The 21,417-nt window shown below is 44.4% G+C and overlaps 1 protein-coding gene across 1 annotated transcript in view; it reads right to left on the reverse strand.

The window, feature by feature from the left end:
* Positions 1-11,072, reverse strand: part of LOC148523516 (signal transducer and activator of transcription 2-like) — a 123,619-nt gene extending 112,547 nt beyond the window's left edge. Inside the window, exons 1-3 of the mRNA XM_088473147.1 lie at positions 10,857-11,072; positions 6,663-6,759; positions 1,561-1,653 (exon numbers count right to left, since the gene is read on the reverse strand). Coding sequence (XP_088329273.1) covers positions 1,561-1,653; positions 6,663-6,668 — 99 coding nt within the window. The 5' untranslated portion in view covers positions 6,669-6,759; positions 10,857-11,072. The remainder of the gene's footprint in view (positions 1-1,560; positions 1,654-6,662; positions 6,760-10,856) is intronic.
* Positions 11,073-21,417: the final 10,345 nt, after the last annotated feature.

Below are 21,417 nucleotides of genomic sequence, written 5' to 3' on the forward strand. Positions count from 1 at the left end.
GGAGGATCTGTGAAGAAGCAGACAACAAACTACAGTTCCAGGTAAGAGAATGATAGATCCCAGTTGGTCATACAGGCCATGTGCACAGCAGGGAAGAAGAGAAGCCCATCCAATATGGTGGCCATCAGGACACCAGCAGCAGGAGGAGAGTGGGAGACTAACCAGGGAGGTCCACGGCAGGAGGGCCCAGTGAATGGCCGCAGGAAACACAGAGAGTCCCATCATGTGAGAGGAAAAAGTGCAGCCGCTTTGAGCCTGTGCACAGGCTGCAACTCCTGGGTGCAGCGGAGCTGGCACAGGAGAGGTCCGGTCTGAAAGGAGACAGCAGGAGGTGTTGCAGCATGTCTGGGGCAGCCAGAAACCTCAATATCTCTGCACAGGATGTTAAGGCTGAAGAGCGCAGCACCATGTGACTTACTCCATGCCTGGGTAAGGTCATGTTCCTATAATGAATTCATACTGTAATTGTACATTTTCCTGTCTGTGCATTTTCTCAGCTTTACCACACTCAGGAGCTCATTCAGACCCGCTCGCTAGATGCGTTCTTTCGCACCCAGGGCAAATCCAGCGCACACCAGCAAGGCAGGCGACCGCATGGCAAGGCATTAGCACGCCCACTATGTCTTGGCGTGTGATCACTTTGTGTATGCAGAAGCCCACCAGCCTGTCTTAAGACGCCCACTAGCGCACGTCATCTCCAGGAAGTGTATGCAAGCATCGGAACATCGGGTGACTATACCCTACCTCAAGCACTGCGATCACTTGAGTGTAAAAAACAGCTAGGTGACGTGTACAATGACGCTTCCTTTTAATTACTCACCCCTCTGAAACGGCGCTGGGATGCTCAGGCACGCCTGCGTTCGCACCCCCACTCCCTCATTTCCAGCAGCCAACCCGTCACCACCCACAAACGGCTTCTCCTGTCACTCACTCTGCTGGGCAGTCTATGCGCAGTGAGCGAATGCTTCCCGAGCGTTCGCATCTGGTTCACGCACTGCGATGCAAACGCATGCGCAGAATGCAAACATCGGTCAGCTGCGAACAAACGCATCTTAGCGTCCGGGTGTGAATCAGGTCCTCAATCCTAGTTTTACATTAAAAACACAATTCTTTAAATTCTCACAACTAATTTAACCTTCTGGAAAGTAGGAAAGCCAGCAGTGTGTCATAGTACACATACATGAACATGAACAGCGAGAACAGAACATAAACTACTAAATTATTCAAAAACACCAAGAACTGACATATGGCTGATTCATGTTTAAACATTTATGAATGTGGTGAAATAATGGAGAATATGAAAATCCCTTTTCTTTTATTTTTCACAATATATGAAAAGTCCTGTTTCAACCGTAACGAAAGAAATGAATAAAAAGAAGTGGCAATATTATTAACAATTATGTATAGAGTACCAGAATATGCCACAGCACTTTACAGATGCCACAGGAGCTTTTAGAAATTAAACTGTACTGATGATTGACTTTGAAACAACGTAACAGGTAAGTTATCAGATAATAGATCATACTGATAATATCTTACACAGAAGGGAAGTTCACTCACCAGCATCCACTTTTTTGTTTCATTAATGAACTGCTCAATTTGACGCTGCTGTCCCGTCTCCATAGGTGCCTGCATTGGCTGCCTTATCATTGCCTGCAAAGAGGATTCAGCTTAATACATAGAAAGTATTTTTGTCTGGAATGACAACATTCTCAGCAAGCATATAAAACACAATTGAGTGTCAGAGCAGTCACGGCTATAGTAGTAGGGGGCACGACAGTGCAGAACATGGCTATACTGCATCAGGTGCCCTCTGTAAAAAAAAAAGAGCTGTACTCCGCCACAAAACAGCATTTTATGCCAGGGATCCCAGGGATACCCATGACTGAGTACATCATGACCAACCCACCCCCTTCTCTTGTCACCCCTGAGAGCAGCTCAAGTATAGCTTTTAAAAGTGTATACAAATATCATTCACAAATATGAATGGACATTTTCAACATAAACAAACTCAGATTTTAGATTATATGAGCCCTTCATACAGGAAATGTATCTGGCGGGATTTGCAGTTATCACTTTTGCATTAATTCGCTCAATGTGTCTACTTGATTAATAAAAGACCAAGATAGGACATTTTCATCAGACATGCCACAGACAGGCAAAATTGGGGAGGCGGGGCGGGGGGGAGAAATGAAAAGGGGACAGATATGCCACGATGTACCGATGTACTCCCCAATTCCATACATGGTTGCCACTTTTTTATGGAAAAAATCCCAGGCTTCCTATCTCACTCATATTCCTGTCACAATATTACAATTGTTATAATAGCAGTTGGAAAACCTATTTCAATTAAATCAGGACTTCACATAACTAGATATAATATAACAGTCACTCAGCTTTGGGATCCCCTGCTCTCTTGCTCACATGGGCATACATTATACGGATATTTGGGAAATCTGCCTGGCATCAGTGTATTTGTGCGACTGATCCCAAAATATTGATTGGTCAGACATATTTGGGGTCGTAAGTCGGCCACATTGGGCAGTGTATGCACTGCCGCCTCCGATGGACATTTCTCCTGTTCCTTCACAGGGGAGGAATGGGAAAATGTCTCCTCCTCAGGGGAGGAAGCCAGATAATGTGTGGCCCTACACTGTGACATATCTCACAGTGTATAATATGGCCACGATATCTGCTGGGTTACAGGCAGTAGCATAAAATGTCTGCGGTATTTTGTCTGACAGTGTAGCCCAGCATAAGCATTATATTAACTCTCTATCCCATTGTTTTCCCTACCTACCAGTGATATGTACATCAATCTCATCTTGGCCCCTTCTGCTACCTCCCTGTTATATGCCGCGTACACATAGTACGATAAAAAGACACAATATGAACTATAACGATATCAACCATATAGTTATTGTCAATTTTTTGTTGCCTACCAACCCTCAAGCGACCAGCGATGCGCGGGCACGTATTGGATAACGGTATCGACCATTGCCCGTGCATGCAGGCCAACCTGGTCGATATCGACTAGGTTAAATAGGGACCCGCGATCGTTGTCTGGCCTGCCGTTGGTGTGTTGGTGATGTGCTGGATGATCGATATCGATCATCCAGCACACCAGGAAGGTGCAGGACGATCAGTCAGCGATATCGTTATCACTGACTGATCGTACCATGTGTACGCACCAATACAGTACCTCAGAGTCCTGACCAACCCTCATCAACATAGGAATAGTATACATATCACTTTGTTCTCTCTGTATAAAATGTGATAGCTGTAAGAATCTGTGACAGAAATGATTTGACAGCAATTCACAATTAAAGTGAAAGTATATTTGTAACATAGGACTTTAATGCATACTTGCCGACATTCAGCTACCTCCTTCCGGGAGGGAGCTGAATGCCTGCAAACAGTGGGGGGGGCGTGGCCGGGCAATGGGTCAGTGTTGGGGGCGGAGCCGCACGATTGCATCATCATGGCCCCGCCCCCTCCTCACAATGGCGAAAATAAAGGCATTGTGAAGCAGGGGGCGGAGACACAATTACGTGATTCGCATAATCTGGCCCCCGCTGCAGGGGTTTTTAGTAGGTAGTCGAGGGGGGGGCAGGCGTAAGCCGGGAGGCTTGTCTGCCTTTCCGGGGGGTCAGGAGCGGCACCCAATATTCAGGAGGGTAGGCAAGCCTGCTTTACTGTACTTATTATCCAGGATTGGATTCTAACTATACTAGAGAAGGTGTATATGATACAGGGTGGGGAAATTCTCTGTAACTTCTCTGGGGGACAAAGAGACATCATTCCCCAGCCTGGTCTTGGAAGTTACGTGTGACTGAACCTAGGTTTGCAGAGTGGAATCAGGGATTCCTGAAAAGACCATTATTGGTTGTATGCTAACATTATTTATCAAAGGTAAGAAAAATTATTATTAAATTTATCTTGTGTGTCCGTTATCAATCCTTGAGAAAATATTACAAGATCATGTAATAAAAAAAAACAAAAACAACACTTGCAGTCTCGATAACCTGATGCAGTAAAAGTATTCATTTACAGAAATGTGCCAGTTGGCAGCACTTGTTTCAATAGAAAATAGAAACACTATAGGGAATGGTATATTGAGTACTGACATACTGTATTTAGTGTTCAATGCACTACAGTTAAACAAAGGACACACTGCAACTCCAAATGTGCCTGTCACTTGGCTGGTTAACAATGGGTTTTATTTCTAATTAAAATAATAATTTGTTTTCAAGTAATCAGAAAGATTCTAAAATGTCAAAGTTGATAATTGTACTGTACATAGTATACCATGAAGCATACGGTGGGTGCATGGAAAATAAGCAGCATAACCAATGTGGGCGCATCGCTTAGTAATGCTAGATTTAAAGGGAAAATGGGAATTGCAAATGCATCTTAAGGCTTCTGGTCAAGAACTGGTGACTATGGGGTAAATTTACTAAAGCTTTTAAAAATGAAAAGTGGTGGTGTTGTCCATAGCCATGGGTTAAAGTGGGCAGGAACGGGGTGGAACTGAGGCCCTGATTCAGAGCCGGGCGCTCTGACAGAGCACTCGCTCTGAATCAGGGCCGGCCTTCTTGATTTTTAGAGCGGCCTCCTGGCCTCTCATATAGCTGTGGGTGACCACCCACAGGTATAGCGAGCGGCCAGGAAGATGGTCGCGATGGTCAAAGTCTCGTTGCCGCAAGCCCTAGAGTGCTTTCAGGTCAAACAGAGCCAAAAGTACTCCTACTGACATCACTTGTGATGTCAGTAGGGCCGGCCCCAGACGGTAGGCGTTCCCATGGGAACGCCTCTGTCTGGGCAGCCATGCCCAACAAAGGGGGCGTGCTGTCAACATCAATAGCACGCCCTCTTTGGTACGAGACCCGGAGCGACGGTTTGCCCATCACTATCCGGGTCTCGCACATGCTCACTGGGCCAACATCGACCCGCTTGCGAGCGTTCAGCGCTCGCGAGCGGGTCTGAATCAGGCCCTGAGTTCCATCACCTATAATGGTAGGTGGAACTAGTTCCACCACCACCATGTCCCTGCACCGAAGTCCCACAGACAGAGAGCCACTCACTATCTGCCTAGAGAGGCTCAATTTCTTCGGAGAAACCAGCATATAGGTAAGGAAAGAATCAAGCGAAGGCAGTACATAGGGGTTGCAAGAAAACATTGGGCATCCAAGTGACAGACTAGTTTGTGGGGATCCCATAAAAAAAACTCAGACGCACGGCAGAAAAAGAACACTGATTATATAGAACATTTTTTCAGTTTTCACAATTGTTATGGCCTGTCAGACTAGCGTGGCGGGGGGAGTAGGCGGCGGGAGAGATGAATTCCACCACCCTCCAGGACCACTTTAAGCCCTGCCCATAGCAATCTATCCGATTCGGTCTATCATTTTCTGGGATGCATTATAGAAATGATAGAATATGATAAGTTGCTATGGGCAACACCATTTATCATTTTTAGTAAATCTACCTTTACAGTATGTGTATGATTGAATGGCTATATATGTGTGTGGATATTGAGCTGTTTATATCATACTTGCCTACTTTTGCAATAACATTTCAGGGAGATTGTGAAAGCAACACCTATGAGCGTGCGGTACAGTGGGCGTGTACTGCTACATCTGAGAGGCGTGTCATAAAATGGATTTACATATTTACATCCAGATGTAAAGGAGCCCCAAAGCAGTCAGTAAGATGTACTGTACATGTTGAAGAAAACACACTGATACATTTCAGGGCTTACTCCTATATTGTGTATTACAAGGGGTTCCATATAAGTGGCCTAGAGAAACCTTATATGAAAATGCATGTAGTCATAGTGATCATTGTGCCTTATAACCAATGCAGGGAAATGGAACTGATTATACTATTTGAATGTATATATCTCGGTTTCATTTACTTTTTGCCCCCAAGTATATACCAGCGACATAATGGGAGTAAGGAGCAATCAGGGAGATTGCTAGACTCTTTTGGGAGTCAGGGAATCAAGGGGAGTTGGCAAGTATGGTTTATATACACCCTCCATCTCACAAACTTGCATCTTGTTGTAGTGCAAAAACCCAACCCACACCCACCACACTGTAATCCTTTACACCAGTACTTGCATTATTAACAATAATATCCAAAATTCACACATACAAAAATTATTTACATATGTTTTCCAAAGTGTGACTATAACACTTATATAAGAAGTTTCTAGTCTTACAAACATCCTTTACACTGTGCAACAGTTTATTACTTAGCAACTGACTAATGATGCCTGGGCATACCAGAAGATATAGTGGGGTATTCATGAAACCTTGAAGAGAGAGAAAATTGTGAGAGATAAAGTACCAACCAATCAGCTCCTGTCATTTTTCAAACACAGCCTGTAACGTGACAATTAGTAGCAGATTGGTTGGTACTTTATCACTCACAAGTTTCTGTCTCTCCCAGCTTTCATGAGTAGCCCCCATAATCATTACCACTCTATCCAGGCAAGTCTCGTTAAGAACATTTGATGACCACACTGTTTTCCTTCATGACTCTACACATCATATGAAATGTAAAAGAAAAGTTATACTAAGTTTTTAAATATTTATAGACGTCCCCCTTTCTTCTGCATTTTATCCACAGGTGGTTACATAGCAAATCATATATCAAACCTGCATTTCCCGTGCTTTAAAAAACAATCTGGTGCTCCTGATACAGAATATGTTGGATAAATCCTGCCAGCTCTTCTGATCTGTCCCTGTTTAAATGCTGCAATGAAAGATCACATTGGTCTGTTAGCCAAAACGTACATACTGTATAATACCCATGCTTACAATAATTACATTTGACAATGATAAGGATAACAAAAATAACTAAATTAAATAGAAAAACAGATCATGAGAGATAGCCCAGCTCGATTATGGTTGTTCATATACTGGGTGGTAGTGAAAAATAGTGCATCATATAATATCACAGCTTGGCACGTAGTAGTACATAGGCTACAATATTTCGGCGCTATATAATGCAAGATGAGACATTTCATGGAAAAATCATGGCTATGATTCTCTTCTCTGGACCGTTGTGTTACAATAAAACCTTATGGTGCATACACACGCAATGATAGTCAACGATAACTATATCGTTGAACGATCTCCCAGGTGTGCTGGATGATCGATATCAATCATCCAGCACACCACCAACAAAGAGCAACGACCCATGATCAACGATTGCGGGTCCCTATAGTAACCTGGTCGATATCGACCAGGTTGGCCTGCATGCGTGGACGATGGATGATATCGTTATCGCAGGTCATTTGCCACTGAAAAATGCACGATATGAACGATACCGATATGATCAATATCGTTATAGTTCATATCGTCCATTTTAATTGTACCGTGTACACGCACCATTAATGGGCAAAAATCATTACATCACAATGAGTGGCGTCACCTACCCTGCTTGACGAGGAGGGCTGCCCACAGCACTGCAGTCCAGATTGTCGGCGTTCAGGACTGTTAGTGTTGCGCCACCTACCAGGGCTGTTGCACACACAAGCAACAGCTTATAGGGGACTGCATTGGCTGCAGCCCCTAGATGGGACCAAAGGAAAGACAAATGAGTGGCTTCCCACTGGAGGTACTCTTCTCTCCCTGGGATTGCTGGTCCAGACCACAATTAAAAGTAAAAACACCTCCCCCTGGGACTGACTGTCCAGTGTGTGATTAGCAGATAGTGCTTCCCATGGGAAGTCACTTCCAGTGCTCGTAATTCAGCTGGCACACTGGAGGTGGCAAATTTTACTGAGGTACATTCCGCCACTGATCACAGTGCACACTCTTAATGCTCCTTTGCTTTCTCAGGATAAAATGTTATATATTTCTATAAACATTTAGGATTTAACACTGAAAAAGCAGTGTTGCACAGCTTTACATAACCTAGGCATGATGTCACATGAAGCCATTTAAACAAGGTGCATAAAAGCTAAAGCACTGATACATTGTGATGAAAAGAGACTATGAACTAGCGAACGGAGAGTGTATATATGGTCATTCCAAGTCTCTCTTCCTTACTATCCATGATTTAACAATTAAGCTTTTTAACTAAAGGCACTGAAGGGTTAATTATTCATATCCTCCCTATTTGACCCCTCTGCTGCTTTCAATAGTCACTCTAGAGCCGAGTACACACTAAACGACGTGTGTACCCAGCGATGTGACCACCTCCCCCCCTTAGGCGACGGAACAACATATTGGGCGGCGGTACACACTATCCGGTGCCTGACCGCACGATGTGTCAGCCCCTGCCACATCCCGCTGCATGGGGTTGTCAGCCGCATCAGCAGGTTGAGCTGCATGTAGGGCTAACCGGACGACGCAGCTGATGACCCCTCAGGAGCGCGCACCGCATTGCATAGTGGGTACACACTAGAAGATTTTGAGGAATTGTCACTCCGAACTGTCGGAATAGGGCAAATCGATCAAAGAAATCGTCTAGTGTGTACCCAGCTGTACACTGCTTCTCCTGCAAGCCCTTCACTCAGGGCTCAGTGATCCCATGGTTTACCTTTCTAAATACTTATTTAGGGCCTCATGCAGAGTTGTAAATGCATTTAGAAACGTTGTTTTTCCACACAATCATGTTATCATACTATGCATGCGCAGTAGAAAGGAGACTGCTCAGTATACATACAGACCGAGACCTCTCTCTCCACTGCACCTCTCTGCACTTAAAGGGGTGGAACGGAGGAGTGAATGGGAGGGTTGTCATAGTCATAGTACAGTAAGGGCATGCTCATGTACCTTACGCCCCATGCAGAGGTTAGGGAGGCACAGGTAGGCCTTTCCCCGGTGCAAGATCACCCACTTAGTATGATCATTGTCTTCATCCTGGCATACAGTACTTGCACCAGTCTGTACTTGGTGCAGTGATATACCTGGAAACAGAATATCCAACCCTGCATAGCCCACAATTACACTGCTATTCCCTCTGTAAGCTCATAGCATCCCGTTACAGTCCCATCAGTCGTGGAGATGATATTGAAATGCATTCATCTCTGCACTGCTTGTACTTACACCGGCTGACGCTAGGTTCCAGAGAGTGCGCACTATGATGGCTGTGCATGCGCATTAAGGAAGCCGTCATTAGCTATCACTTTACTTATTACCCGTCCCCAGGATGGGCACTTATCCCAGTCATGTCCCAGTTCCTGCACCTTCATAAATAGCCCAAACAAAACTCGGAATCACCATGATATGTGGCAATAGGTAATACTCATTTCATGGCCAGAGCACAAATCTCAATAAAAAGGCCCTTAACCCCTAAAAGTCCCCCATTTATAACTGAAAGGTTAGAAATCAGATGTTCAAAGGAAGGTGTTCTCCTTATGACCACAACTCTATTCAAGATAGATTTTATTTTTATTATTTCCTCAAACTTTTACATATACCTATAAGTATTTGGTACGTCCCCATCTTTGCGGCCCCCTGCTGGAGGCGCTGGTTACGCTACTTAGGTATCTTCAGTAGTCAGTGACGATACGTAAGTAGCGTAAACATGAGGAAATACCATTTGGCTCCATGCGGGCTCGCTTCGCTCGCCACAAGGATATGTTCCCCCTCCATGCCCACTTGGATGGTAGGGAATGACGTTGGACACTGGCTGATCTTTACCCTACTTACGTATCTTCACTGACTATTGAAGTTACGTAAGTAGCGTAACCAGCAAGGGGCCGCAAAGATGAGGAATACCAACTATTTTTATTGGTTTTTCTTATTATTATTAATATTTTTAATAATATTAATAATAATAAGAAATTAATATTTTTGATAATAATCATAATAATAAATGATTTATGTGTACTCATTTTAGTTTATTAGTGTAATAATAATCAAGGTAATGGAATAGGGAAGATAGAGCTAAGAGTTGGCAGGAAAAGAAAAAAAATGAGATTGACAAAAGCTGAACAGAAACGAAACTGAGACAGAGGGCAGAGTATAGAGCCAGTAATATTCCTCCCTAGCCAGCAGATGGCCACACTACACATCCACCCCAGCTAGTACAGTTATAGTAAGTACATTGGAGCCTAGAGAGGGTTTCCCAATTCCCAGCAGTGCTGTAGATGTGCAGGTCCCCGAATCGTACGAGTGCTACATAACCTCTCCAAGTTTTATTTACACGTAAATATTCATGTATCGACTATAAAGAAGCTGGAAACAAATAGTCATACACATTTAGTGCATGCAGAATATTCCTAAACAAGATGTATTACTGTAATAGCGGAGCATAGTGGCCCCCAAACTGATAGTGTATGCTATGCCCACTTGCTTCCTTTTTTGAAGGCTCATTCCCTGTGGCAGTAAAACGGGGAAGCACAAACCGCGCTGTACATGGGGTGAGCAAAGGTTTTATGATGAGTATTGTGTTTACTACCCAGGAATACATTTATAGGCGCCAGGTATCAAGAGTTACACGGATAAATCATTAAACAATATCTAGAGACCTGAGGCTTCTGCTTACCGCTCAGCGACAGTAACTACTGAGCTGTCAGAGTAATGAAGTAATGACATATATATATATATATATATATATATATATATATATATATATATATATATATACTGTATAATATAGTGTATATATAGGTGGTGTTACTAAGCTGTCAGAGTAATGATATATATATATATATATATATATATATACACACATACACACTGTATAATGTAGTGTATATATAGGTGGTGTTACTGATATTGGCAGAGACAGCACTCACATCCCACCTGGACGTGACACATGTAGCACATGATATGTAACCCTTCCTGCACACTGCTGCCATGTAGGCTAAGTAATACTGAGGACAGTGATATTACCGTATAGACAGCCTGGCACAGACACCCGTCCTCCTCTTTATACCCCGGGGTAACCAGCAGCCGGGTCCGCCCTCACCAGGCAGCGATCAGCATCAGTCACTGCAGCACAACAGGAGAGGAACACCTCACCGGCTGTATCGGGGGGCGGAGAACACGGGGAGTATACAGGCAATGATCACGCCGGCCTGGTCAGGTCACTGGTGAGGGCGGATGATTGGCTTCACACTCACAGGGATATTCGGGCGGGCGGTGTTTCCAGCAGGCGGTGGGTCTGTTTCTATCCCGGTAATTCCCCAGTATTCATGCACGTACCAGCTGGCAGGGGCAGAGGGATGGGACATCGAAAGAAAAAATTTGAAGTACCAATGTTTTTAACATTGAATACAATATATTATTTAGATACAAACATTGGTTCTCTGGAATCGATGTATTTGGTTTTTCAAGAAAACTCTATACTTTAAGATATAATGGACTAATACACTTTTAAAATAATTCTTAGACTATGTCTATCTTCATGAAGGCAAACAGTATATATAATTATATATATATATTCACACACAAATGGTGCAAAAATGATAAGGCTGTATGCAGTTTTACACGTAAAGTAAAATGTTTTGTGGTAAATCAAACTTGTTAAGGTGCATACACACTAGACGATATGCTCCCTGAGCGATATCGTCTAGTGTGTCCCCAGCAGGCTGTGCTCAATGTCGTTCATGACATTGAGCACAGCCGCTGAACAATATCATTAGCGATATCGTTCAGCGCCGGGCTCTCTCACCCATTCCCTGACATGCAGCAACCTGACGAGGTCGTCAGGTTGGCCTGCATGTCAGCCCGATGAACGAGGATGACGAACGACCCGCGGGAACGCGCGTCGTCGTCATCGTTCATCTTTTTTGTGTTAAACATGGACGATAAAGTGGACGACTGAACGATAACGATATCGTTATCGTTCAGTCGTCCACTTTAATCGCCCAGTGTGTACGCACCATTATTGAAGGTGTCTTGAGCTGCCCATCCACTAGCAGACATGAAAACGACTGCACGATTACGACATTGTAATGATGCAGTCGTTTGTCAGTCTGCTATGAGCCTGCACTGAACGAGCAGTCGTTCAGTGCAGGCTCATCAATCATCTGTAAACATGCTGAACCTGACGTTAACGTCAGATTGTCCAGCATGTTTGCCCGATGATAGATGTCTAAACGACCAGCGGGCACGAGCGTCGCTGGTCGTTTTAGACATTTTTGCAAACGAATTATGAACGATTGTTATCGTTCAATCGCTTAACTTAATCATCTAGTGGATGGGCACCTTTACTCTCTTTCTCAATTTAATTTCTCTTGTTGTCCATTCTTCCAGACTTTACTCTTTCATTCTTCTCCACTCTCAGCTTAAGGCCCGTATTCAATTTGAGGCGAAAAGTCCAGACTTTTCGCCTCCTTCGCCTGTTTTCCAGCCGTTAAAGTATCCCGTGCGTGCCTGCTATTTCCCATATTCAGTTACAAAGTAGGCAAAAACAGGAACCGGCAAAACTTGGTTTGGCGAAAAAAATTGTGACTTTTTGGGAAATCATCCTGGGACCCATGTCCAGACATGGGGATCACTATGGGTCCCCCTGTTTTTGCCTGCAGAAGGTAGTTGGGTTTTTAAATAGCCACGGCAGGTGCATTAATGTGGCTATGAAGAAGTGGTGAAGAATGGCACTTAGCTTTTTTTTAGGGGGGAAATAACTATGGCCATCAAATTTGGGGTGCATAAAAATGGGTGCAAGCATATTTTTAAGTCCCTAAAATTAATTTTGAAAATTCTTCAAAAATGCACCTGCCGCTACTCCCCGCAATAAAGAAAACACCTGCCGCATCCCTGGGAACCCCTCTGGAATCCATTACGGTAGTTTAGGATTTGTTACAGCTGAGATTGCCATAAAATTGATTTATTTCCAAATGTAAATGAGTCCAAAACAGTAAGATCTACTTGTAGATGAAAACACACTGATACTTTTCAGACAATGAATGTAGCCATAGGTATCATTGGCCTTATAACAAGGCAGGGAAATTATATTAATGATCCTACTTGAATGTACATATCTCATTTTTTTTATAACAGCTACATAATGGGGGTAATGTGCAATCAGGGAGATTGCTGGTCTCTTCAGGGAGACAGGGAGATTGCTACTATTTCAGGGAGTCTCCCTGACAATGAGGGAGAGTTGGCAAGTATGCCCGAAAGTATTAAGTATCCCCCAAATGCTCTATAGAGGGATCGCAGCAGATATTTCCTCTGGCAGATGGCGTTAGCCGCTGTAGCCTACACTTCGCAAAATTTACCAGGAGACCAGAACGCCCATCATGCGCAGGAGTCCTGATTAGGGGCACCGAGAGAGGGGGGAGCAGGTACTATTTACCCGGGCTTGCTAGAGGGGCCCGGGTCCGGTGCTGCCCCCCCTCACAGCAGCCCAGCACACAGCGTGTGCTGGGCTGCAGTGGGAGACTGCTTGCGCTGCTGAGCAGCGGCCGGAGCTCCTATGGCTTACGGTGCCCCCCTCCCCAGCGCGCAGCACTGCTACGTGGTGCTGCAAAAGTGTTTTTTTTGGGGGGGTTAGCTCGAGGTGGCGTGACCACACCTCCCGTGATTAGGCCATGCCCCCATTCACACTGGCCAAGCTGGGCTCTCTACGCCCCTGGTCCCAATAGGGGAGTGAAGAAACCGCTGATGCAGTCGCTTTCCTTTCAGCAAATCACAGGGATGGGCTCTTTTCAGAGGTAAATCTAAAATATCTATGCGCTATTTAAAAAGCAATTAGATTATTATTTAGACAAGCCCTTATTTTCCAACAGCTCTTATTCAGGGGATACTCAACCCCTAAACATAAAGTAAACAAAAAAAGGGGAAAAAAACATACAGAAAATGGTCTATGTAATAATAATAATTAAACACAATATAATATACACCAGCCGGTATAGCAAAAAAAAAAAAAAAAAAGTAAATAAAAGATTATAACAGCACTATTACCAAAACAAATCCCATTAGAAAAGCACGTATAGAACCAAGTAATTCTGATTAATCGTTTTAGAAGGGAAGAATTTGTAGCAATATCGCAATTGCTTCAGAATCACAGTCCATGTACTTATCACTGTGCATCAGTACAACACAAGCAGGGGTTAAATATCTGTCATGTGTGTTAACAGCACACACTAATATAACAGTCAGTTGTATTAATTAACCTGAAATATAGCCGTTGTCACTAGCACAAGCACTATTCGTAAATGCCATGATGTTTATAAGGCTTGGATCACATTCATCGGTATACGCAGCAAGTTCCAAAATGTTGATGGATTTTAATCACTGAGAAACTTTGTATCCATTATTAAAATCACAGACTATGCAACTTTGTTTCCATTGCTGAGAGCACAAATGTAGCAAATCAGCCTCATCTCAGATATATGATTAGTTGCATTACAAGTTGTAAACATAATAGTTGCATTATTAGTTGTAAACATATGCAGCAATTATTCACCAGCAATCTCACAAAAAAGACTTATAATCTGTCAAATCAGTCCTTAATTGCACATAAACATTCCTGGCCAGGCAACGTATAAAATTATGCATGAAAAGCCAGCAATCGTGTATCTCTTATCTTTCTTGAGGAGAAGGCATTGCATCCACTTGATTAGTAAGCTGGATTCCTCTCCGAGCAAGAGGCTGCGTAATGTGCTGTGATCTCAGTACAATGTATTCAGCGAGATTCTATAAGGCTTGTAAAATAAAGTTCAGACTCTAGCTGGTGTCCGGTAATTTTAACGCGTTTCCTTGCCTCTAAATCAGTATCAGCGGCTTCATCAGAAGATAAGCCGCACATCCACTAGGCGACTAGGGAAAGACAGTACAATTACAACATTGTAATCGTACCGTCGTTCCCCATCCCCTGCAGTGCCTACATTGAGCGATTATTCGTTCAGTGTAGGCACCCTCCATCATCCCCGAACATGGCCAATCTGTCGTTATCGGCAGATTGACCGGCATGTTCGGGTGATGATTGATGTTGGAAACAACAAGCGGGAGCGTGCATCGCTGGTCGTTTCCGACGTTAGTGCACGATTAATGAGCGATTGTACGATTACGATGTCGTAATCGTGCAATCGCACCTTAATATGGCCTAGTGGATGTGCTGCATTAGACACACATGACAGATATTTAACCTCTGCTTGTGTGGTACCGATGCACAGCGATAAGTACTGTACATGGACTGTTATTCTGAAGCGATTGCAATATTGCTATAAATTCTTGCCTTCTAAAACGATGAATCAGAATTACTTGATTCTATACATGCTTGTATAATGGGATACATTTTGGTAATAGTGCTGTTATAATCTTTTATTCACTTGTTTCTTTAGCTATACTGGCAGGTGTATATTATATTGTGTTTAATTGTTATATTAAATAGACCATATTCTAAGCGCTTTATTTCCTTTTTGCTGTATCCTTCAGGAGGCCCTGTTCCTGCATGTGCTATTTCTTACATTCTGGTGGTATAATCACAAACTGCAATGCGATTATGGGCACTAATATTTTGGCCAGATAGCATTTTTTTTTACACTATTTAAGTATTACCCATACAACCACCGCCCAGGGGTGCGGGAAAGATCTCTGTCCCTCAGGAGGAGAGGGAACAGACTTTCCGATGGATGACCACTTTGGGGTTGGTTAATGTTATGGCAGGGGGACCCCACACAGTTAAGTCTCCCTGCTATAGCGTCGCTCCCTGCCTGGTTCATTCTGGTGCTGGTTATTGGAAGATAGGGGAAACCCCATGATGTTTTCCCCCCTGATTTTCCAGAACCAGTCCAGGCTGAGAGGTTTAGAGCTAGTTATGGATTTGAGAGCAGACCCCACCCAATTGTTTCTTAAATTTAACCATGCTTGCCTACTTTTTGTTCTTCCTCCCCAGGAGAAGCCCGAAGAGGAGAAACAGGTGGGCGGTGATGGGGGGGACACGGCTGGACTTTTCTCATTAAGCCCTGCCCCATCGCGGTAAATTACCGCAAATACAGTAGGGCGTGGGGCCAAATGACAATTCTTATAGAATCGCATCATTAAGCTCCTCTCTCTACCTGTGGACAGCCGATCTCTGGGAAAATTCTCCTCATTCTGCCCACTTCACTAGGAAGTGGGTGAGATGTGGGTGAAGTGTCTACTCTTCCACGGGTGCACGGGGCTACCCGAAAAATTGAGAGCCTCCTGCAGATTCTGGGACAGTAGGCAACCAGCACCAGGCTCAGTGAAACATACCTGGTTGTGGAAATACGGGGAACAAAATGAGTAGTGGTCCCCCCATATTAGTCACAACCAGCACTGGGCTCTTTCTAGCGGGGGTGTAATGCTGCAACCATGGGACACGCTTCACGTGGTCCCCCGGCCAAAGCATTCAGCACCCCACACTAGTCAACTCAGGTCGGGGATCCCTGGAGAGGTGGGTACTCCCCTAATAAAGGGATTCCTTCTTTCCAGGGCACCCCAGACTTGGACTGGTAGCCAAGGGCTATCCCCAGGACCCCTGGGTGGAGGGTGCCGAGTTGATAGTGTAAAAAATAATATTGTCCTTTACAGGAAAACTAGGAGTTCCCAGTTTCTAAGGATGGTATTTCGCAAATGATGCTCCAGCTTCTGTGTTTGCTTCACGTAGAAATGCATGGCTGAACGTTCATTGGCTGAAAGAGGCAAGTCTCCGCCTCTCAACCAATAAGCGGTTCCTCTCATTGACTTAAATGATGGGGACTGTAAGGTTACTAAAGTACATTCCTACAGTTGAAGTCAATGTGGGAAACTACTCATTTGCTGACTATCTTACAGCTGTCAATTATTAAAGTCTTTGCTTAAAGTAAAACTTAACAGTGTTGACCCTTCTTTTTCAAGGCCTCTGCAATTCGCCCTGGCATGCTGTCAAACAACTTTTGGGCCACATACTGATTGATGGCCGCCCATTCTTGCCTAATCAATGCTTGGAGTTTGCCATGATTTGTGGGTTTTTGTTTGTCTACCCGCCTCTTGAGGATTGACCACAAGTTCTCAAAGGGATTAAGGTCTGGGGAGTTTCCTGGCCATGTACCCAAAATTTTGATATTTTGTTCCCTGAGCCACTTAATTATCACTTTTGCCTTATGGTAGACTGTCCTTGGATGGTTGGGAGAAGTTGCTCTTGGAGGATGTTTTGGTACCATTCTTTATTCATGGCTGTGTTCTTAGGCAAAATTGTGAGTGAGCCCACTCCCTTGGCTGAGAAGCAATCCCATACATGAATTGTCTCAGGATGCTTTACTGTTGGCATGACACAGGACTGATGGTAGCACTCACCTTTCCTTTTCCGGACAAGTGTTTTTCCAGATGCCCCAAACAATCTGAAAGGGGATTCATCAGAGAAAATAACTTTACCCCAGTCCTTAGCAGTCCAATCCCTGTACCTTTTGCAAAATATCAGTCTGTCCCTGATGTTTTTCCTGCCTGTCTTGACACCAGGCCATCCTCCAAAAGTCTTTGCTTCACTGTGCGTGAAGCTGCACTCACACCTGCCTGCTGCCATTTCTGAGAAAGCTCTGCACTGGTGGTGCCCCGATCCCAGAGCTGAATCAACTTTAGGCAATGGTCCTGGCGCTTGCTGGATATTCTTGGGCGCCCTGAAGCCTTCTTCACAACATTGAACCTCTCTCCTTGAAGTTCTTGATGATCCTATAAATAGTTTATGTAGGTGCAATCTTACTAGCAGCAATATCCTTGTCTGTGAAGCCCTTTTTGTGCAAAGCAAGGATGACTGCACGTGTTTCCCTGCAGGTAACCATGGTTAACAGAGGAAGAACATTGATTTCAAGCTCCACCCTCCTTTTACAGCTTCCAGTCTGTTATTCTTATGCAATCAGCATGACAGAGTGATCTCCAGCCTTGTCCTCGTCAACACTCTCACTTGTGTTAACGAGAGAATCACTGACATTATATCAGCTGGTCCTTTTGTGGCAGGGCTGAAATGCAGTGGAATAGCATTTGGCTACATTTCGTACCTTTGCTCCAGCATCTATTCCCCATGCACTCCAAATTATCAGTGATCTGATACAGTTCGTCTGATGTTTTGCCTTGTTTACTTCTCTGGGACTGCTCCTAGTGATTGCCTGGTTTGACTTTGGCTATTCCTGTGACCTGATTCTGCTTGACCCTAGTACTAACCCATTCCTCACTACTACGCTTCAGTTGGCCATCAGAGAAGTCTCACTGCCTGCCCACAGTTCCTTCATACCCACCAGCCAGTGCATTGGAACCCAGTCAGATGGCCGCGATTTGCGTATAGGGTGCAGTAAAGCCCAAACCCCCTTGTGGGGATCCCTGGTGAAGGCCACCAATACATTAGACTCTGCACCTCTGTTTCCAAGTGTACAGTTAGCATCTAGACCATCTATTTGTGAGTTTGTGACTGTATACTCTGCAGCGACGTGGATGCCACTGGTAATCCTTCTCCGAAGTAACGCCTGGAGCACCTGCTTAAAAGAGTAGAGAGACAAGAGCACAATCAGGCTCAGAGCTTGTGATATTTTCAGACCCTCGTGCAGTGGGTTGACACTATTCAGCCTCCTTAAGCGCAGCCTTCACCATACCCTGTAGCTCCAGTTCAGGCCTCAGGAACCTCATCTCAGCTGCGGATGCCTACCGCCCCCACCACCCGAAGTTTAGTATAGACCCCAAAAGTTGTGAGGGTTTTTTCAACCAGTATTCAAACAATTTGAAATACATGCCACCAACGTTCTTACAGAAATAACAAAGGTGGCTTATACTATCTCCTTATTTGTCAGGGCAGGTCTTGTCATGGGCCTCCCCCTCTATGGGAATAGTGCAAACTTTCTGAACGCCTTTAAAAGGTTTTTGAAGAACCCAGACACGTGATTTCTGCAGTCTCTGCCATTTTGCGCCTGACACAGGGGACCAAATACATGGGCTAATATGCTGTACACTGGAATAATGAAGCCTTTGTGTCCACCTTCTGGCATGGGTTATCCGAACGAGATCAGGATGAATTGGCATTCATGGAGCTGCCATCTTTTTTTAGATGATTCAATTATCTCCTTGCATCACAGTGGATCTTCCCACAGTTAGAGAGCCCAAGAAAGAGAACAGTCTCGTCACTCCAACTACAAACTGGCTGCTCAGTTCTCAGTTTCTCTTGTGCCCCCTGAAGAGCCCATGCAAACTGTAAAATCACATCTCTCTCCTGAAGAGTGAGAAAAGAGGTTCAGGAACAATCTCTGCCTGTTTTGCGGAAAGGCAGGACATTTTCTTGCTGGCTGTCCCAATTAACTCGGAAACAAAAAAGCCTAACTGATCAAGGGGTGGTCAGATTAGGCTCAGTTCACTACATCCCGAAAGAGGATGCCTCTTCACAATCTTCAATCGAAGTATCCTTATTGCTGAATCATTCCAGTGCAAAAGGGAACTTCATCACAGCCAGGAAAATTAAACAGCTTGGAATTCCTACAGCATCTCTGCAGTCTTCCCTTGGTATTATCGGAGTAGATGGAAACAAAATTCCTACTACTACCGTTCATCATCAGACCTAGAGTTTGACCATGCAGGTTGGTGCTCTCCATAGGGAGCACATATCCTTCTTCTTGCTCCCAAAGGCTGACTGTCTAATTATTTTGGGTCTTTTCTGGCTTTGTTTACATGCTCCCATCCTTGACTGGAATAAACCCCAACTCCTGTCTTGGGGACCTCACAGCCATCAAAATTATTTGTCAGCAATAGTTTGTCCACTTCAGTCATCGAAAGTGCTATTATCTCTCAAGTCGACTTCCTGCTGCCCCCTTATCAATCCTTCAGTGATGTATTCAGCCAAGCCCTGCAGAGACCCTACCTTATCAGTGAGAAAGTATTGCCCATTGATTTGTTACCTGGGAAAATACCTCCTCGAGGAAGAGTCTTCCCCATGTTGCTTCCTGAGACTCAATTGGTAACTGATATATATGAAAGAACCTCAAACTAGAGTTCATCAGAGAATCAAAGTCACATGCAGGAGCTGGGCTATTTTTTATTAAGGAGGAGGATGGAGGTTTTAGACCCTGTATCGACTACTGAAGGCTAAATGCCATCACGACAAGGATGAATGCTCCCTACCCCTGATTTCTGAGCTTTTCGATCAAATTAAGGGGACTAGAGCTTTTACTAAATTAGATCTACGTTGAGCCTGCAATTTAATAAGAATCAGATCTAGGGATGAGTGGAAGATGGCCTAAAATATAAACAGATTAAATATATACAAATCATAAGGTTGACAACAAAAATGTACAGTAGAGTTAAAATATTGATTATCAAAATATGGACATAGCTACATCGAGTCCATGACTCTCTGTATCTGGTGCTGCACAGATGTGCAGCAAGAGGTCCCATCCACAGCCTTTAATCATTAGCTGGCTTGGGCTGCATCCCTGTCGAAGGTTAATGTCACAGCTAGCTGACTGTTTGACAACCCTCCATCCGACGGGGCCCACCCTGCCACGGTTCTGCAGCCTTATGTGCAGCCATTCGATTTGGAACCGCCATGAGTGAGTTCCTTTTCCCAGTCAGTTCAGGGTTTGGTACAGGTTTCTGCCTCATTTCAGCAGATGCTGGATAAGGACCATGCTTCCAAAAGTGGACCATCCAGACAAAAAGGTACTACCCCTCAGTTTGATTACGCTTCGGACTTCGCAGACCTTGAGGAGGTGGGATCCGTTGCTTCAGATGTGGAGACCTCCTCTGTCCAGGAGGAATCCTCATCTCAGGTAGATGTAGCAGCCTTGATTTAGACGGTTAAACTGGTATTGCAAATCCAGGACGAGGAACCATCCCCCAGATACAAGGCTCCGGTTTTCATGCAGCAAAAGCATGTTGCAGTACAGTTCCCTAAGTCAAAACAGCTTGAGGACCTCTTAGCGGAGGCTTGGACCATTTGTAATAGACACTTTCGGGTCTCCAAGCGCATTGCGGCCTTTTATCCACTCCTTTCCGAGCAGCCTCACAAATGGGAGTCTCCTCCCCCAGTTGATGCACATATTGCCCACCTATTTAAGAACTCTAACCTTCCTATCCCTAATATGGCTTCCCTTAAGAATTCGATGGAGCATAAGCTGGAAATCTTCCTTAAGGCTATCTACTCCCATGCAGGTGTTATTGCACGTCCGGCTATGGCTTCCACCAGGGTGGCTAAGGCCATCGGCAGTTGGACGGAAACCCTAGTTGAGGGGCTCCTCTCAAACTCCAAGGAACCAGTTGTCTCTAGTGGCACATATTAAGGAGGCTGCCTCATCTGGGCACTAGTATACTAGCCTCCAAAGTGTCAGCTTAAATCTGACTTTGTTCCTGGCATGCCAACTCATATTCTAAGAAAGCTCTGGAGGCTCTTCCTTATTCTGGGGACATTCTTTTTGGTCCAGAATTGGACAAGCTTATTGCCATGGTGGTGGCATCCAAGACGGCATTTCTTCCTTCTGTGGCAGCCCCTAGGTCATGAGCATCTGGTTTTCGCTACTTTCGTCCAAAA

This window comes from Taudactylus pleione, unplaced genomic scaffold (genome assembly GCF_031769625.1).
Source record: "Taudactylus pleione unplaced genomic scaffold, aTauple2 ptg000130l, whole genome shotgun sequence".
NCBI lineage: Eukaryota > Metazoa > Chordata > Amphibia > Anura > Myobatrachidae > Taudactylus > Taudactylus pleione.